General features: G+C 39.5%; 1 protein-coding gene across 1 annotated transcript in view; it reads left to right on the top strand.

Moving 5' to 3' along the window:
* EYA1 (EYA transcriptional coactivator and phosphatase 1) overlaps window positions 1-20,313 on the top strand; it is a 164,709-nt gene that overhangs the window by 75,813 nt on the left and 68,583 nt on the right. The window contains exons 9-10 of the mRNA XM_029923941.1: window positions 9,379-9,518; window positions 10,825-10,908. Of these exons, the coding sequence (XP_029779801.1) occupies window positions 9,379-9,518; window positions 10,825-10,908 (224 nt within the window). The remainder of the gene's footprint in view (window positions 1-9,378; window positions 9,519-10,824; window positions 10,909-20,313) is intronic.

Below are 20,313 nucleotides of genomic sequence, written 5' to 3'. Positions count from 1 at the left end.
ATTTTCTCAGTGAAGGAGAAGCCAGGCTTCTGGCTTGGAGCTCTGAAATAGCTTGGTCATGAAAGAGTGGCCCACTTTCTCATACTGGCTCCTCGAACACTCTGGGCCATCATAAGTGCAGGAGGCCCTGAGACTGTGGGGCAGGACGGTCTTGCTCAGTGCTCAGCACGTTGCCGGGCACATAGAAGGTACGCCATCTTACTGCGTGATCCTAAGGGAACACGTGCTTTGCTGGCTCAGGGGTTTGCGACCACAGCAGAGCCAGCTACATAAGCTGGGGGCCTCAGTGCCCAAGGGGAATGTGCGCTTGCTCACAAATAATTTCACAGCAACACAGCAGAACGTCAAGCCAAGTGTGGGGCCCATCTGAGCAGGACTCCGGGTGGCTGCACGGGTCACACGTCCGGAAGCTGGCCCAGTACACAGGCGGTCAGCCAGATCTGACCAGGTGGTGGGCAGGCCCGGGCACCGGCTGGAGACTTGGCTTCCTGAGAAGAAAGCATGCCACAGTCACCTTTGAAAAATTCGAGAAAGAAAGATCAAATCCAAACAGAAGCTGTCCAGTCTTCACAGATTAACAGAAAGGGAGGTACCGGAGTGTTGTCCTCCAAAGTGGCAGAATGAGCAGAGGGTGTATCAGAGCTTAGAAACATTTATGACCACCTGAGTGGAGTCTCCTGAGCAGAATTCTGTAAATCAGTGAACCGCTGTGACTGGAAGGTGGGAAGGGTGAGGTCCTCAGATTGCTATTGTCACACAGATGTGGCATTCATGACTGCTAACGCAAAGACACGAGCAAATCACCCTAATCACCCCCCAAGCCCTAGGAGTGAAGGGTAGTATGAATGGAAGATTAGATTCTGTGTGAAGATGACTTATTTTGTAGCTGCTTTGAATTGATTTGTTTCAAAGATTAAAAAAAAAAAAAAAAAAAGGTTTTCAGCTTTGTTCCCCTTTTCCTGGGAAATAAAAGCAAGTAGCTGAAGGAATGTGTGCACACACACGCTCCCCGTCGTGTTGTCTGCGTTGTCTCTGTTTGTTGTCTCTGGTGTTGCATTCTGTCACAGGAGAATTTGAGCAGGAAGTTGAGGCCATGGCTAGAATTTCTCCACAGGTTTGAGAACAATAGGAATTTCGGTTTTCAGTTTGGAGGCTGGCTGACTGTAGAGGCTGATTCCAGGCACTCTTCCCCCAACTGCCTCATAGGAGAGGAGAATCCATTTTATAAAATGTTGTCAGAGGGCTGGAGGAGAGCCTGGAAAAGAATGCTAGTCAGATTCAGTTATTAGAGGCCAGTGGAAGTCAAGGGAAAGCTAAGTGCTTAGTATGAAAGGTATACCTGCCCCTTTTCCATTTACCCTTTCACCTCAGTTTCCTAATTTTCTCTATAGTCAACAGTGTGGCTTCACCATGGCGGGGCATGTGACTTTTTTTCAGCTTAGGACATCACCCAGCGCCACTGGTGCGCTTACCTGCATGTGTCATTTGTGATTGTGTCCTCCATAGTCAGTCAGTTACCGAGAGCCCAGTGAAACAGTGCCCCCACGGCCACACACCTGGAGCAGAGCCCATATCCTACAGCAATTTCTTTTGGCTTGGTGCATGGGTGGAGCCTTAATGTTAGGGATGAGAACACAAAAATTGCTCCCAAGGTGTATGTGCCTGGGGTCTATATGAACCCGAGGAGAATCTGTCATCTATTTTGCATGTCAGGTTAACTGTGTTAATGAGAAAAGCAAAACCTTGTTTGCGTATTGAAGGTAAATACATTTGATATCATGATGACTATGTTTCCTTACCACCTGGGATAGGGCCTTTAAAAAAGTACACATTAAATCCCTTTTCTGCTTATTATTAGTTTCCCAAAAATTAGTGCCTTATATTTTGGTCCTTGTTCCTTAGTTTCACTTATCACCTTTTTCACAATGTTAATGTTTAATGTTTGCCACAATGTCGAAGAAGCAATTTCCCCAGAGAAGTAAGGTGACAATCATTTAAATCTCGTAGTCACAGCAGATTCATTTACTTGAATCTCATATCAATAATTACATTAGTGAATATAGTTATATGCTCCCATAAGCCAAATCTGTTTTATAAATAAAGTTTTATTGGAACACTGCCATACTCCTTTGTTAACACATTGTGTATGGTTGCTTTTGTGCAAAATTAAGTCATTGCAGCAGACCATATGTCTCACAAAGCCGAAGGTATTTTCTGTCTGAGTTTTTATTTAAAAGTTGCTGATCTCTGCATCAGAGCATACAGACGGGGGAAATGTGGGTAGATTGGCTCCATGTTTCTTTGGGTACCTGTGTACCCCACTGGCCCACCAGTTGGTTTCACTGCCTTTGTACCTCACAGTGTAGATGTTTGAGAGAGGATTTCTGGGCAATTTTATTTACCTTAAAGTAACTAAACTCAGCTTTACAGAGTAGCTTCTTCCCTCCAAGAAAAACCAACTTGTAAAATTATGAACAGATAGAAACCCAATGGTCGTATGTAATCCTTTGGGCCATTAGTGTCAAGTTTGGGGCATCTGCCTCCCTCTGGGGACTCCCAGGGTAACTGGACTAACCTTGATAACTCATGATGACTTCTTTCTTTCTCCCAATCTTCCTGATTTGGGCTTGATACTTCACCTTTGAAGAGGATTTTGATTTTGAGAGTCTCAAAGTTTGGGCATGCTACAGTCATTGTCATTTGCAGTCTGGCATCCTCACACTCACCTGTGTAACTGTCGCTGTCCTTTAAGTCGAGTCTCAAACATGATGATATCTGCTCGTAGGGAAGTAGGCTACCCTGTTCTTGTTATCTGAGTGCTCCCCATAGCAAGTAGAATGTAATTATTGATTACCATGTCTCATGTTCATTAAATTCAGATAATCTTCATAAGGATTTCCCGAAAAGCTCCACATTTCCTTTTGTAAGTGGTATTACTGTAGCGTAGATTCAGGGTCTAGCCAGAGATCGTAGCTTCCCTGGCCTCAACCCAGTGCCATGATGTTTATGTGGCAAGAGCTTCCTCTCCACAAGGAGTCTGGTTACTTGATTCTGTTTCAGGGGAATAATCTTTCATCTTGGTTCAACTTAGAAATGGGTAGGGAAAGTCTCCATCCTCCCAGAGCACAGAGAAGGGGGCTCACAGGACCCCTGTATTCTACTTCCTTTACAACTACCACTGGCATATATAGTCCCAGGAGTGTAAAGCTAACTCAGAAGTTCTCTGCTCTGCTTAGAATAGATGTGAATGCTTATCCCTAAATCTTCAAGGAGCCAACAAGGCCGACAGGCCATGCAGCAGGACTACATTAAAAAAAAAAAAAAACACTTCTATAAAGGAAAACATAATTTAAGGCAATAGCATAATTTAAAGGACTCTCAAGAATGGAAAAGTGCCTGCAAATATGAAAAGGAGGTTAAGCCTTTTATATTAATTAAAGGAATATAAAAAATTTGCAAAAGATTAGGATAGTTCATAAATGGAAATACACTTTTTAAGCACATATCTGTAAGTATCTCTAATATGTCCCAATGAAAATCACTACTATTCTACACCTGAGAAAATAGCAAGGACTTGTTAAAAACAATAATAACCATTGTGTGTAAGGCTGTAGTAAAACTGATACAATTCACATTGATACAATTGTTTTGAAAACTATTTGGCAATATGTATAAGAAAGAAACTAGTGTGGAGGGAGGGCATGAGAAATAAAAGCAGGTAAGGAATTTTTACAGTAGGCAGCACACCCTGGTGGGTTCTGAGGGTTGGAGCTGCTGAGGTTTTTCGTATAGAATAGTCTGAAAGAGACTATTGAAGAGGGAAAGACTAAAAGCTAACAACTAGGAAGATTTGGTAAATACTGGGCATCGTTGATAATGGAACGTTAAAGTTAAGTAACGTAGGTTGGGTCCTCAACTTGACAGACCAGGAGGCTGGTGACTACAAAATAGGAAAACATCCCTAAGACCCAAGTAGGATTTATGAGTTCAGAGGTGCCAAGAGGAACTAAATGGAATCTTCTTAGTTTCCAGCTCTGTTTTTCTTTTCAATATTGAAGGATTTATGGAACTCTTCAGTAATACTTACAAATTTAGAATTTTAACAATCTTATGTATATCTTAATATTTTATGATTGACTATGTAAACATCAATGTTTAAATAAGTTTTAAAAATAATTACATCTATTTCTCAGTTTTAAATATTCTGACTTGCTAGTAGGAATAATTAGGTAATCTTCATAGATTTAATAGAGCATAAGCCAAACTTGAAAAACACTCAATTCATTCAATCATCAGTTTGTTTGTTTTCTTAGTGGGTACTTGGTGCTCTAGACTCTTACTATATCCTCAGAATACAAAATAAATATCACCAACTTCTGTCCTCTAAGAGGGGGAGTGATGGACCTTTGCTCAAAATAACCCAAATTATTATCCACTGTGAACATAAACATATGCAAAAATTGTATACCCTTAATATCAGGAACTCAGATTTAGATTGAAAATTCACAAAGATACATGATCTTAAGGGAGTAATAGGAATTTCACAGACAGATCCGGCGAGGAGCGGTAAGTTTTGAGTAAAAGCATTCTAAGAAAAGGGAACGGCATGTTCAAAGTCATGAAACAGCCTGGCACATTCAGAGAACTGAGATCATTCGGTGTGTCTGTCTAGAGTATAGACTAGGAAGGAAGGAAGTTGTTGGAGATAAGGTTGTCCGTGATGACTTGTGGAACTTCTTTTTTTTTCAAGGTAGCAAACATCATAGTGTTAGTGCCATGCACCAGTTTTAAGTACCTTTGCATGTATATTGGTTTTATTATATCTCTTTTGTTACCGTTTTACAAATGACAAAAGTGAGTCAGAGAAAAGGTGAATAACTTGCACAAAGAGTCATACCACTGCTAAGCAGTGGGATTGTGATATGAAATATGACACTTGAGTCCACAGCTCAGTGTTCTAAAATGTAGACTGTCCTTCCTGTTCCACACTGGGATTTGGGAACATTGAAGAGTTTTAAAGGTTTTGTTTGTTTGTTTCTTTGTTTGTTTGTTTGTTTTGTCATGGTGGCATAGGCAGTAATTGGGAGGGTGTGGGTAGCAAGTTTGAAAACAGCCTCTTGTAAGAATCAAAGAAAGGGAAGATGAGAGCCTGAACTTAGAACAAAAGTGTTCAGAAGGTAAAAGCCACAAAACTTGATTCGAAGGAGCTAATCAGGAATTTCTGGCTTGAAAACCTGGGTAGATGTTGGTACCATGAATCAGACTCGTTAAGAGAGGAGGAGGCTCTGTTTTGAGACAGCTTTGTTGTGGTGCCCACGGAACATTCAGATAGAGAGGCCTAGCAAACGGGGATATTCAGGTCAATAGATCAGGAGATGAGGCCTTAGAATCGTCAACCTAGAGGTTATCATTGAAATCCCTCTTATAAATACTACACACTGCTGAGAACTTGTGAGGTAAGAGAACCATCGAGAAAACTCCAGTGTATCGCTGCTCAAAGTAGTCTATCAACCGGCTGTCTGTCCACTAACTGATTATTAAAAGTCCACATAACATGAGGACTAATCAACCGCATCACTAAGCACACTGTTTTTCTTTTTAATCCTAGCAAGACTTTTGATGAAAGGAGCATTGCATTAATTAACATCCTGATGCAAGCTCCTTATTTTGTCCCAGATCGCTAGGAGTATCACTAGTACAAAAAACCCTCACATTTGAGCGTTGGGTAGAGGAAGAGGTCTCTAAAGAGACGGAAGGGATAATGTGAGTGGTAGACTGAGAAGCAGAAGAAAGGGAAGTCAAGTTACTCTAATGCGTACCCAGTTTAAGGGAATTGGTGGTCAAGGCGTCACAGAGAGGTGAAATAAATATTGAATTTGGCCATTATAGGCTTTTCAGTAACATGTTAGAAGTTTTAACCTTTTGCACACTTACTTTTATCCCACCAGTCTACCTCCTAAACACTTCTTAAATCTGTACTCTGCCACGTGGCCCAAAGATCGTAGTGAGTCTAAGTCTAAAGTACTCTTGGACTCAATGTTCACTTTACCTTACCTCTTGGCTGATCTGAAGTTACTGATCCCTTTCTCCTTCCTGGCCTCCTCTTCTTTCTACAGCACATGGACTTTGGTCTTCCTCCTCCCCCCGCACCTGTTTTCTCTGCCTGTCCCTTCTGCATACACCCCATGTCTTTAATGACACCCATTTCTTTAACTGCATTCTACATGCCATCCATTTCCAAGCCTAAACCCAGCCCACATTTCTTTCCTGAGCTTCAGAGCAGTCTAACCGCCTGCTGGACATCTTGAATACCACAGATGCTTCAAGTTCAATATGTCCAAAGCGGAATTTAAATGCTCTTCTGCACACTTCTTTATCATCCCTTATTAAAGCCCATAACTTAGAGTATATTCACCTTCCCAGTTGCCAAGCCACTGGCTTGAGCAGTTCCTTCTTCCTTATCCAATAAGTTACTGATTTTCCTCTCAGTGACACTCAAATCTGTAGCTCTCCCTATGTCCACTACAGGCACGGGCCACCAGCAGCCCTCACTGAATTCTCCTCCTGGCTGGTCTCCCTTTCTCAGTGGCCCCTGCCCTCCACCACCTCACCACACTGGAGCTAGAGTCATCTGTCTAAGTGTAGACTGGATTACCTCTCTCCCTTGCTGAATTCTCTGCCTGGCCCTCCAGCCTCATCTCTGTACCCTTCCTCTACAGAGTCAGATCAGATTGATTTGTTTCCCCTACTTCTTCACCGTGCTCATGCACATGCTTTCTCTTTCTTTCTCTCTTGCTCACCCTCTCTCCCCTTCCCCCACCAACACACATGCTCATGTGCCTTTCCAGAGAACACTTATACTCCATTTTTACTGGTAACTTTGTCCCCCATCTTCAGGAAGCTTCTGTAATTCTGCAAATCTGTGTTATATGGACTTGCTCTGTGGTCTCATAGCATTCTACCTTTCTCATGCCATAGCCCTTTCTATATTGTTTTCTTCTAATCTCTTATTTTTGTCCACAAATCAGTGCCTTCCTCTGAATTGTAAGCTCCAAGGAGACCATATCTGTATAGTACATCATTATAGTACAGTGTCTGGAATAGTGTGGGCATTGCAATCATTGTTTGTTAAATGAAATAAATGCTCTTCTGAGTATTTCTACAATCATTATCTCAGTGGGGATAAGGTTGAATAATTTGGAAAGGATTTTAATGAAACACGAGATGTCAGTGGATTAGAAGATTAAATTATTTGTTGAGTTGTTTTGCACTAACAGAAGGAAGGAGAATAGTTAGAGTCAGGAAAGCCGGTTAGGAGAATAGAAGCATTTAATCCCACCTCATAGAACAAAGAGGAAGAGATTTTTTTTTAATCTGGCTTGCATCATTTAAATTTTATCTTCCTTCTAATAAGTTGAGGCCTGTAAGGTTGTGTGTGTGTGTGTGTGTGTGTGTATGTGTGTGTGTGTGTGTTAATATTTAAAGGTATCAGATTGTGGGCTTTTTTCTCCACCTGGAAAAACTTTAGATAAGATGATTTAACAATCTACTTGAATACTTTGCTCATTGAATTTATTTTCTTTGGTGGGGAGGTTTATAGAAGTGTGTAATAAATTTAATTATCACTTTCTTATTTCCAAAACATAAATATATTTTTTAAAGGTTTACTTTGGTTTAACATAAGGGTAAAGAAATACACACCAAGAACTAAAGGAATGAACAAGCAAGAAGGAAATACAGGCCAAGTAAGGCAAACTACTTGGAGGACAAAATTAACCCTAAACTATCTGGAATTCAAGGCAAAAGATCTAATATGATAAGACATGTTGTTTGATGTCTTTTAGCTTCTTGTCAAATACAAACTTCAAAGGTCAGAGAGCTCAGAGTTCAAGGTGGATTTTGCAGTCAAGTACTTGAAATAGGAGTCAAATTAGATGCCAGTTGTGACAGTTGCAAAGCAAGTGCTCTGTTTGGAAACTACTAGAGAGATTGGCTTGCGTTCTGTCTCAAATGGTGGCTATTTTGGTTTGCACAGAGGTGTAGTTGCAGAATTCTTAAAGAAAATGGAGGTCGAGACTTTTTCTTCAAAACACAGCTTCAAATTCACTGAGCTCTTTAAAATTACATTTTTCTTTGGAGCTCCTAATTCTCTGTAAAACATGGAAGACAGTTGCTTAGTTTGGAACATTTTGAAGAGAGGATGCCACAGTCATCAGCCTCTGCCAGAAAAAGATGGAATGTGGATTTCAAAGATTTTAAATTTCAAAATCTGAAATGTATTTCTGTACATAGAACTGTATTCGAATTGTTCTATAAGGTGAGTTAGCTCAAAAATGCATCCCACATAACTACATAATCTATCCTAGTGAGTGGAATTGTTTTGGACCTTCTGGCCATAATTAACTGTGCTGTCATGGTGGTATCTTGGTACAAAATATCTTGTACCTTGGTATCTGTCTTGCTATGGCATCAGACATAAAGTCTCATCTAAAACTGATAGGAATCTGTTGAGGTTTTAAAATTAAACAAGAGGTATAGGGCTGTTTCGTGTGATTTAGAAATGGAATTTACTCTGTCAAAGGCCATTCCTATCCACCCAGACTCATAAGGCTTAATATGGGGTTTGACATATGGCTGGCCTTCTTGGTACAGTTGAGACAATAGTACATTAACAAAGGATACCTGATATTAACTTGTCCTCAGTACTTTTCTATTTGGTGAAATTTAGCATCAACAGTATCTCAGTGAGAATTATCAGCCCTCATACTAGCTAGAGAGATTCCAACCCATATCTAGGAGACAAATCTCGCAAAGAATTTGGGGAAGATAGGCAACACACTGGCACATCTGTAATTTTGGAGGGGATAGAAATTGTCTGATATGTGAACATCAGAGGAGAAGAAAGTATATGGGATTTTATTGTTGTTCATTTGGAAGTATTGATTTTTCTTTCCTTTTGGTGAACCGGAAGCCTTTTTGTAGGTGGGAGAGTGGTTGGAAAGGCAGGTTTGTGACCCTCTCAGCATGGCTAGGTGCTGTTTGTGGAATGAAAGAGAGAGATGGTTTTGGAAATAGGGATGAGGGAGCATTGTCTGATCATGGAGAACCACTAAGAAAAACAAGGCAACTGACTACAACCTGCTGTCTTCCACCTTCAATTAAATTCTATTCATTTCTGATCACGTGTTCTTTCAAAAGAGTGCATTCTTGGAATCAAGTATCTCATAAATTATTTATCAATGGAAGCAAAAGGTAATGAATATGAGCAGAATGAAATGCGCTTTACTCTCCAAAGTTCCCCATGATTGGAAACAAGGTTTATCTTGACACCATGGTAATATAACCAGAAAAATGAAAGACCTTCCTGTATTTCTACAGAATACAGTACAATCCACAGTCCATCAACACCCATTAAAGATTCAGATTCTGATCGATTGCGTCGAGGTTCAGATGGGAAATCACGTGGACGGGGCCGAAGAAACAATAATCCTTCACCTCCCCCAGATTCTGATCTTGAGGTATGTCATTGACAATGACCTAGTAAATAACAAGGTATCTTGGTAGTTAAGTGATGGTTATAAACCCATGCACTGTAAACAGGCTGTGATCAAGATACCCAGATGCTTTTGTTACTGCTTTTTTTCCCCCTATATTGTAAGTAAAGCATTTCCTTTCTCTTTCATGTTAATTATAGGTGAAAGCAATTATTTCTCTTTTCCCTTCCGTTTTAACTACATCCAGAGCATCTGGTTATTTCTCTCTAAGGAAATATAGAAAAGTATGTAATTCTGCTTGAACAAAATTCTCCTGCACTGCTCTATATCATTGCCATTTCAGTGAAGGGTCATACTGAAAGTGCTTAATAAAATCCACTTTGAAAATTAAAGCCACACTTATGTATATGAGAAAGGAAAACCTGGGATGTTCTAAACTGAAATGGCAATTATCTTGTGAGACCTGTTTTAGTGGAGTTCAAAAGCAGGAGGGATTCAAGAAAACCTTAAGGGGTAGATTTCATAGCCTTGAATCCACTGCAGTTAAGTTTCTGGTTTTTGCCAACTGAAACCTGATGGTGGGAAACATTATTTTGGCTGAAAAGGTGAAAATTTCCCAGCAGAATGTATGTGTATGAATATATACTGGTGTGAGTGGAACAGAGAAGAAGAGTAGGCTCGAGAGGCCTTTGGGGCATCTCAAAGACTTTTGGGATGAATTCCTTCAAATCCAATTCCAAATATCTCCAGAGTGTGTTAAGAGCACATGTGTGTCTGCCTGAGTTCTAGAATCTGAAGAAAACCAGGCAGGAACGATATATAACCCATCGGCGTGACAACAGTCCAAGGGTGACATAAGGTAAGTAGATGATGTGAAGTTTTAGGTTTTATGTGCGATTTTTTAACACTTGGTTTGATCAAAATGAAGCATGAGGTGTGCAGAGAGAAGAGATAAAAAGGGAATGATTTTTAATTGATTGCCCCCTCTCTGTCTCAAGAAGTTGTGAGCAGACTAGTTCAACTCATTTTCCTATTTTTCAAAATGGAGAACTGGGAATCTACTTCAGAAGTAGAGAGGACGTACGTGGTTATTTTTTGCCCATGCTTGTACTGGTGTCACTAATAAAATTATTCTCTTGCACATCATCTGAGGTTGTAACCTGGAGAAAAGCGAGGAGATACTCTTTGGAACAGTTGTATTTTAAAACATAGTGAATTCAGATTTTTCCTTTGTCTTCTATTTCGAGACTGCTTATTTATGTTGAAGTTAACTGAATCACAGGTTTCTCCACCAAGGGAAAGACATACTGATTTGGTTCTTTTTTTGTAGAGGGTGTTCATCTGGGACTTGGACGAGACAATCATTGTTTTCCATTCCTTGCTTACTGGGTCCTATGCCAACAGATATGGGAGGGTGAGTACCAAGAGATACCAGTTTTTAATTTCTTTAGAATAAATATGTCTAGAATTGAATTTTTTATCCAGGTGGAAATGTGGTTTAACTTTAATAAGTCTAAAATATGAAAGGGAGAACAACTTAATTTATTGATACAATCAAGTATACGTATAAGGCAAAAACATATAAATTGACCAAGAGGAGGTTATTTGTAGGACCTTAAAAATGAGATAAAAGTTATGCAATTAAATTCAGGCTTATTTCAGGCCCTAATGAATAGAAGTGTTTGAATATTATTCTAGAGTGTATAGATTATATGGAAAAATATTTTGGTTTATATTTTTTATGTGTGTCGTTCTTTTGTTTTTGTTTTTTATTCACAACTGTAACATACTCAATGGAACAAGTATTTCACATGTTGTTATCTTCAGTGATTAGTGGTATTAGAATTTTATTTCCAAAACACCTGTTATAAATACCTTTATAAGTCTCTTAGCTACAGGGCTACCTCTATGTTAATGGTATGTAAAACTGGGCCTCTGAATGACAATAGGACCAATACATCAATGTCTGAGTTGTTACAATCTTTAGTGTGGTAGGTAAAAAGAAATAACTTTATAGACAACCTTCTATGAGTGGAAATTTAGCCGCAATGTTCTGCTTTCAAGTTTCCCAAAAACCTTGGAAATTCTGTTTGGTCTATTCCCTGGTGGTTTCATAAACCTTTCCCATAGAAAAACCATGTTATTTAAAGTGGCTATGGGTAATTTGAATATGTGAATATGATATTTCTCATTGTTTACAGTCATTAAATAATATTACAAGTTTTAAATCTGCAAAGCTATTGGTTCAGAGCCTTAGGAACTGAATTCTTATGTCTTGGTGACTCCAGGTGTTCATCACAATTAAATGTTAAAATTGACACCACAAAATGTGCATGCTCTCATTACAGATTTTATCCTGGTACCTATTCTTTCAATAAATACTTATTTCAGTAAATGTATATTGAGTGCCTGCCACGTAGGTATAGTTTGGCAGTGAAATTTGAGGAATTCTCCATTGAGCTTCATAGTGAAGCTTTCCTTTTCATAACCCTGAAGTTACATATAATCCTCCCTAAAAACGGCTGGAAAATATGCATGTTTGTAAGAGCAATAAAATTCCAGAATATTCCACCCTTTAGATTTCTATTCAGAAATAAGACATCTGGGGCGCCTGTGTGACTCAGTTGGTTAAATGTCCAACTTCAGCTCAGGTCATGATCTCACAGTTTGTGAGTTTGGCCCCACGTCGGGCTCTGTGCTGACAGCTCAGAGCCTGGAGCCTGCTTTGGATTCTGTGTCTCACTCTCTCTCTGCCTCTCTCCCACTCATGCTGTGTCTCTCAAAAGTAAATAAACATTTAAAAAATTAATATAAAGAAATTAGGTATCTGTAGAACACAATAGGCCCCATCTTACTATTAGAGCTTTTATGAGAATACAGTTAACAAAAACATGGTATAATTATAAAAAAAAAAAAGCCACAGAATTATTCAAAGAAAGTCTCTACATTGTGGCTTGTACATAATAAGGAATCAATAAATATTAACTGTGGTGTTTTTTATATTATTCCCTCTATGAATATTATTATTATCCCTTTTTCTACATAAATTACTACTGAAAAAATGAAAAATTAATAGCTGAAATATCAATGTGTAGTTAGTAGGAAAAAATTTAAAGATTTTCTTAACATTTTTAATGTCCCTACAACTAACTCCTAAGGAAGAAAACTGACTCCTGGAACTCACACAAAAGTATTGAAGCATGTGCTTTAAATACCAGCATTTGAAAAACATCCAGAAAATCTCTAGTCTTTAAAAGCTTTCTCTTTAAGGGCCAAATTGATACAAGGATAGTTGTCTTGATCAGGGATTTGATCACCACTGAAAAGGGCCAGCTCAGGGAAAGGTGGTGAGCACCCCATGACCTAATGACTTCATGTCAGTCTGTGGCCACAAGTTATTGGTCTGCATGTGGAGTTCCCACCTAACGTAGAAACCACTGGCAGCTTAGAGTTTTTCATTCAGATTCTCAGTAATATCTAAACAAAACATTACACGTACCACAAATTTTATTTTTAAAAGTGTCAACCATTAGTATTTTGGGCATCATTAAAAAGTATTTTGTTTGTTAGTTTGTTTAGAGTTCTCATACTAAGGCATGTGATAAAAAGTTATCTCCTGTAATTTCTAAAATCCAAATGTATATATTCTTTATAGGTGATCTGAAGTCTTTAAATTAAGCTAACTATTCATTTATAAGTTGATAGAGGTCCGGGAGAAGCTAATTTCAGAAAGCCTAGTTGGGGAAGGTCTTCCTGAGCATGACTTTGAACCTGAGGTCAGAATGACTTAAAGGTTGGTTGGTAATGTGACATCAGGAGAGAGAGTTCTAAGCAGAGGAAGCAACAAGTTCAGGGCAGGAAAGGGTTCAATGTTGGAGGGACAGAGGCCGGGTGGCTGAGCTCAGTGATGAAGTTGCAGAGTCAAGATGTGAGCTGGGATGAGGGCAAGTACCAGCCTTGTCAAGAGGTTCAATGTCATTACACATGGCATCTGAACTCATTGGAGAACTTCAAGGGAAGACATGGTGATATCCGATTTAGATTTTTAGATTATTTTGGCTGTACATGGAGAATTAATGGTGGGGAGAGAAGATTGGGGAACAGAATGGTTTTAGGGGTGACCCACTGTACTAGCAATAGAGATGGAGAGAACTCATTGGATTCTGGATTCTATTGCAAGTACAGAAATAGGATTTGTGAAGGATTTGGTTCAGGCTGGTGAGCAGTAAGTAATAAAGAGGAGTGAAAAAATCATTCCCAGGTTGTTGTTATTGTTTTTTCCCCTGAGCTGCTGGGCGGCTAGTCATGTATTTGTTGAGATGGGAAAGACATCCACTTGGACCAGGCAAGAAGGTGGGTGGAAGGTGAGCCGGGACACATGGAAATGGCCAGGCCTTCAGATGATAGGTTTAATGGCAGTACACAGCTCAGAATCAGAAGTTCCTTACATACTCATAGTGTGATTTCATCCTAAATATTTGTGAACACCCTTTTTGTGCTAAACACCTGTTGTCTCAATGCTGTGAGGCCCCCCCTTCTGAAGACACATTGCTGAGGACGTTGAGTTTTAGTCTGAAGCATGCAAAGAAGCCTATTTATTATTCTCTTTATTAGAGAACTTTAGAGACGGGAAGATTTTGCTCTCAAATCTGACAATCGTGCCTTGTAAGAGTGTATGTTTCAACAAGGATTCTTCTAAACAGTGATGATAACCAAGCTGATGGGAGAACCTTGCCACCTTTTCATTCCTCAAGGCACTGAGAAGTCTTAAAGCAGTTGAAGGGGAAGCCTTCTTTTGTCGAGCGTGGTTTGGTGGTGTCCCTGGCACTGTTAAGGGAGCATGTGGTTGGGCCTTACTCTACAGGCATATAAAGAAATCAATGCCTGACAATGGGATAGCTGTTCTGTCTCTATGGGAACCAGACACTTGAGAAGTAGCTTAGTCACAGTAGCTTAGGCCACTCAATGAGTAGGCCATTCAGTAAGGGGATACAGGATCTGGTTGATATAATGCAAAATTAGGGCATGTTACAGCAATATGTACAAAAAAAGTTTGAGAATGTCCCACCTTCCATGTAACTCTAGCTGTGGGAAGCAGGCATGTCAGGCATTATAAGGAAGTGTTTTATAACAAAGGTGACGGGAACAAAAAGCGGGTGCTAGGTACATGACAGGTCTGGCTAGGGAAGAGAAAAGCCGAAGTAGAATAGGAAATGAAGTCCGTGGTCAGCTACCATAAATTAGGCTGCTGTTAAAAATATCTGTCCTAGCTTTTTTGTTGTTGTTATTTAATGCATTTTTAAAAGTTGCCTTCAAATTAAACCCATACTCCCAAATCTCACTGTGAAAACTGTGATTTTCTTTCATTGAATGCCCTTTTAAAAATAAACAATATAGTCTTACTGTTTATACCAAACCATATACCCCAAACTCAGATTTCAGGTAAGTATTGTGTTGATGTCCCAAGCATGATTCCCCTCTGGCAGGGGGCCTCCCCAGGATATCTACAGCCAACAGCTTCATTGTTTCAGTACTTTATTTTTATCATTTCTTAACACCTGTGTCTCATATGGATTTGGGCTAGAACAGGTCCTAAAGATATTGAGCCTCACTCCTCATTTTACACAGAAGCCTGCACATGAATCCTTAAGACAACATAAACCTTAGCATTTTTACCTGTAGGTCCTACTTATTAAGAATTTCCTGTGTGTACCCAATACTTGTTTAATTCAACATTAGAGCTCTGAAACTGCTACTCCTAAGCCCATTTTACAGATGAGGACACTCAGGCTTGGAAGATATTACAGACCAAATGTCTGGCATAAAATAAATACTAATTCTGTGATGATGTAGTTGAAACTTGACTGTCAAAACAACAACAAAACAAAACCTTGAATTCTGTATAGTGGCCAAGAGTAACATGTGGAAATATCTTTAAATTTATGAAGTCCTGGGGCACCTGGGTGGCTCATTGGTTAAGCCTCTGACTCTGTTTCAGCTCAGGTTGTGATCTCACTGAGCCCCATATCAGGCTTTGCACTGACAGCACAGAACCTACTTGGGATTCTTTCTCTCCCTCTCTCTCTGCCCTTCTCCCTCTTCTTTTTCTATCTAATAATAAATTAATAAACATTTTTAAAAATAAAATGGATTTATGATGTACCAATATGAGATCTGCCTATGCTGTGATAGAAAGCATCAGATTTGAATTCATATAGATCGAGACTCAAACCCAAGCTCTGACTTTTCAGCTCTTTGACCTTGGGTAGATTGTTTATTCACAGCAAGCCCCAGTTTCCTCTTCTATAAAACTGGCCGTTGCAGAATTGCTTTAAGAATTCATTTTTGTCAATTATATATCAGTAAAGCCAGAGGAAGAAAGGTCTAAGTTGTGTCCTGAACTTAAAGGGCCCCGTCCTGTGTCTTATTCATAACAGTGGCCCGATAAAAAAAAAAAAAAACCCAGCATATGTCACTGATTGATCTTGTATATGCTGCCTAAACATTAGTTCTATACTGCACCAGGCTTCTAGAAGGATTCTGGTTGCCAGTCTGAATTTAGATCAACTAAGCCTCCCTATTGAGTATGTACTATAATCATTCAGGACATTGAACAGAGGAAAAACTGACAGCAGTTGAGCCCATTTCATTAGAACACTCCTATTAACCAGTAAAGGCTGCTGTTCTAACCCTGTTTCAGAATGAAACACTAAACGCCCAACTCCTTTGAGGGATGATCCTCTTCCGTGGTGGCTTGTATACATGCGGAATTCTTGGCATGACAGCCAAGCAGTGGACATCTAGTGTCCTCCTTGGGTTATAGAGGATCTGGTTACTGAAAGAGAATACTCTCTCTTTTGGAAGCTCCAGACCATAGACTGGCAAATATTTATTACCTGCCCCTTTACCAAAACTGTTAAAGGGGCAAGTAATAAATATTTTAGGCTTTATGGGCCATATACCTTCATAACTGCTCAGCTCTGCCCGAGTTGTGCCAAAGCAGTCACAGACAGTAGGCAAATGAATAAATCTATCTGTATTCCAATAAAACTTATAGGTCCCAAATTGGGATTTCCTGTAATGTTCATATGTCATGCAGTATTTTTCTTCCTTTGGATTTTAAAAATCTAGACCAAGGGTCTAGGCTAGGAATTGACAGACCATATCCCATAGGCCAATTCTGGTTTATGGCTTGTTTTTGTAGGACTTTCAAGCTAAGAATGTTGTTTAAATGTTTAAAGGGTTATGACAAAGAAGAATATGTGTCAGAGACTGTCTATGGACTATGCAAAGCCTATAATATTTATTGTCTGTCCCTCTGGAGGAAAAAGTGTGCCTGCCTCTACTCTAGATCATGCTCTGAACTTTGTGTCATCATTTTTGCTCCTGCCTTCAGGACACCAGGACAATTCAATGACACCCACACTTTGGCCAACTGGAGTGTAAACTCAGTGCAGGTCTTGTGTGTCTGTATCTGAGCCCCCAGTGAAGCACAGGCCAGCACACGAATCTGTTAGGGTGCGTGAAATGGCTGTAACAGACAGGCCCAAGAAGGCATGGCCACCAAAACTGATCTCTTTCTTACTTAGTGGTCTCGTGTGGGTTTTTCAGGTCACTTGGTTTCAGCAACATTTGGTAGGGCAGATAATGGTTGTGCCAACTGAATGGGGGACTAGATGAACCAGGCTTTTGCAGCCTCTGCAAAGGAGGCTGGGAAATAAATGTAGCCTCGCTGTGTGCCCAGGAAGAAAGAGAGCGTGTCATGGTGGGCGGGTGGCAGCAGCACCCACAGGTCTCCGGGAAGAACTATTTGGTAAATGAATGAAACCCAAAGCACACTTTCCACCTCAGCAGAGCGGTGCCCAGCGGCTGCAGCACGTGAGCCGAAGAGCCATGAGTGGCCAGTTCAATCCCACAGGAGGGTTTCCTGATTTGATTTTCTTCTTTGTATATCAATGCTGAATTACGGCAAAATGAGGAAATACCTCATGGTTTCAAGTAAAACTTTTGGATACTATAGAATGACATGGAAACTAAACTCTCAAAACAAAAATAAAAGCCATTTATTTTTGCTTTTTGCTTCTAGTTTTCCATTGGTTCAAAAAGACAGTGTTTTTGACTACCAGAGGGAGGCCCTCCTCCATTCATTTCTTTGTCCTTATCTTCACTGTTGTCCCTAACTGCTAGCCCCTCCCGCTAACTGGCAGCAAGTGAAATGTGCATTCCTGCTACCTTATTGCACATGGCCTTATTTCTCTTCAGGCCTGAAAAAGAGAATGCAGTTAATAACACAAATCATCACAGCTTTCCAACCCTGACGATCGGCCTGCCCCCATTAGCTTTGGACCTTCCTTGCTCTGTGGCCTCGGGAAAAACACCTTGTATCTCTGAGTCTCACTTGCTCTATCTTAATCTTCCCATCTATAAGATGAAAGCAATCACAGCACTATTAGAAGAACTGTACAAGCCACATAGAAAAAATACTTACAAGCACTCTGCAAAGAAGAGCTTTTGCTTACTTTGGGGATTCAGAGAAAGGAGTGGGCAGTAAGGAATACAGTATTTTGTTGTTGCAGGAAGCAGAGAGAGAGAAGTGGAAACAAAGCATAACCATTGGGGGAAATGATAGGTAAAATGGCTGGAGATCTATAAAGTATAATTAGAGGATCCCACTTGCAGAGGACGAGGAACAGAAAATTTATTAGAATGGTAATAAAAGATACTGTACCTTTGTTGAGCTTTTGTACTTCACCTGCCTATTTCACAGTTATTAGCCAATGGCTTTCTTCTTTTTTTTTTTCCCCCAATGGAGAGACTGTTTCAGAAAAATTAAATGATTGGCCAGAGGCAGCACATCTGTTTAACAGAGAGCATCAGGAATACAATCTACTCTTGTGATTGGTCCATCGTCCTCAAAGGAGCGTCACAGGGAGCATCAAGTGTCCCGATTTTGTGCTGTAGGTGTGGGGATGCCATGAATGATATTAAAACAGTGGAGTGACATGATGGAATTGTACGATTTGGAAGATTAACCTGATAGCACAATAGATTATTGCAACCCTCCTGGTAGGGAATAAAAAAAAAAAAAAAAAAGGCCCAAGAAAATGGCTGTAACACTAGGAAAGAGAGAGAGATAGGAGACTGCTTACAAGTGAAATCTAGATAGGTCTGTGGATTGGATTCGCTGTTTAGGCTTTCGTTGGCACTGTGTGGGTCCCTATGAGTTGAAGCCAATTTGGCCAGGTCTCCCCTGGCTTTATTCTTCTCCCTCCCACTTTGTACCACTGCTTGGCTCTTGTCCCATGTTTGGGATTCATTGGGCTTTCTCCACAATCAAAATTAATCTTTGGAATGGTGAAGCTCTTTTTCTTATTTTCCACTTGGGTATTCTTTTCATGATGTTGAAATTTCGAGAGTCTCTGAAGTAAGGAGAAAATTCAAGCAGTCGGGTGTCACATATCAAATCAGTAAAAATGACCTGATTAGCCCCACCACAAGTTTGGATTTGGTTTTGTTTTTGTTTTTGTTTTGTTTTTTCAATCATTCAGTCAGTAGTTCAACCATGGTTTATTTTTCATGTGTATACACTCTCTCATGGTAATCCAGATTATTCCTTAATTGGCATCAAAACTACACCCAACTCTTAAAACTTGGCACTTCATGCCAGCTGTTCAGTGATGGGAGCTTCTAAAATTACAAAAAGTTAATATTCCATTGATGGTATTGATGACTTTAGACAGGCGGAAAGAAGACAATGAAAACTTTGGGTCTCACAGGTTGTATATATCACTTACCTAACACTTTCAAAGACATTTTTTAAAAGAAATAACATTTTTGCATAAATTTTTTTCTTCTCTCAGATAAGGAAGCTAATTTTCCTAATCTTATCTTTAATCCTTCCCTTATGAGCAGGCAGCGTGGGGCACTCAGAGTACCCATTCCTGTTTTTCAACTTCTTTTCCCCCAAAACAAAAGATCCCGAATGAGAATTTATTTTAAATGGTGACATCCAGGCCTTGTTTGTGGCTGTAATGTTAGCATTCTAAATAAGGACTCATTGAAGGGCTCCAAAACAGGTATTTTTGCCTTCATTTGGTTGATGCTGCCCAAAGATGTGTTGTGAATTTGAGCATACTTTACAAGATTTTCCCATTCGCCAACAAATCCTCATAAACCTGTTCACATTGTTAACATCACACCTCACTGGGCCATTACAGCAGAGTAATTGCTAGCCAGGGGAGGCTTAGCTGCCCACACAGGATCAGTACAGATATAATTTAGGAACCTTATCCTTTGTTCTACAAACTCAAAATGTAAGTACCTATCCCGAGGAACTAGTAGAACTTTTGAAATAGTTGAACCGCCTTGTAGTAACTCTTTCTAGCCTAAGATTAGTTCTTTATAGAGCAATTGTTTAAATATGATATATCATTTTTTTAACCTAAATAGAAAGGGTTTGTGTAGATTTGATCTCATAGCTGTAAGTAGTGTGTATAGATTTGATCTTATAAATGTGATGGGGTATATATTGAAAAAGGAGAGATACAAAAGACATTTATCACATACTTAAAATGTGTTTATGAATTAAAAATAGTAATGGATTAAAATTTAAAAGTAATACTAATTTTTTTTTACTTTCAAAGAAATAAATCCCCAACACCCTATGTACTTTGTAGAACCCAGTTACTAATTCAGAATGCTATAGCTTTCTAAAATTAGAATAGTGACTGAGGTATTAAAATATTTCTTAAAGGTCTCAAAGAATTTAAATTGCACAAACTTCAATTGCCTTTGTGTTTCTTGGTTTATTTTACCATTA

The sequence above is a fragment of the Suricata suricatta genome, chromosome 15 (genome assembly GCF_006229205.1).
Source record: "Suricata suricatta isolate VVHF042 chromosome 15, meerkat_22Aug2017_6uvM2_HiC, whole genome shotgun sequence".
Taxonomy (NCBI): Eukaryota; Metazoa; Chordata; class Mammalia; order Carnivora; family Herpestidae; genus Suricata; species Suricata suricatta.
This window is presented reverse-complemented; position numbering and strand designations above follow the sequence as displayed.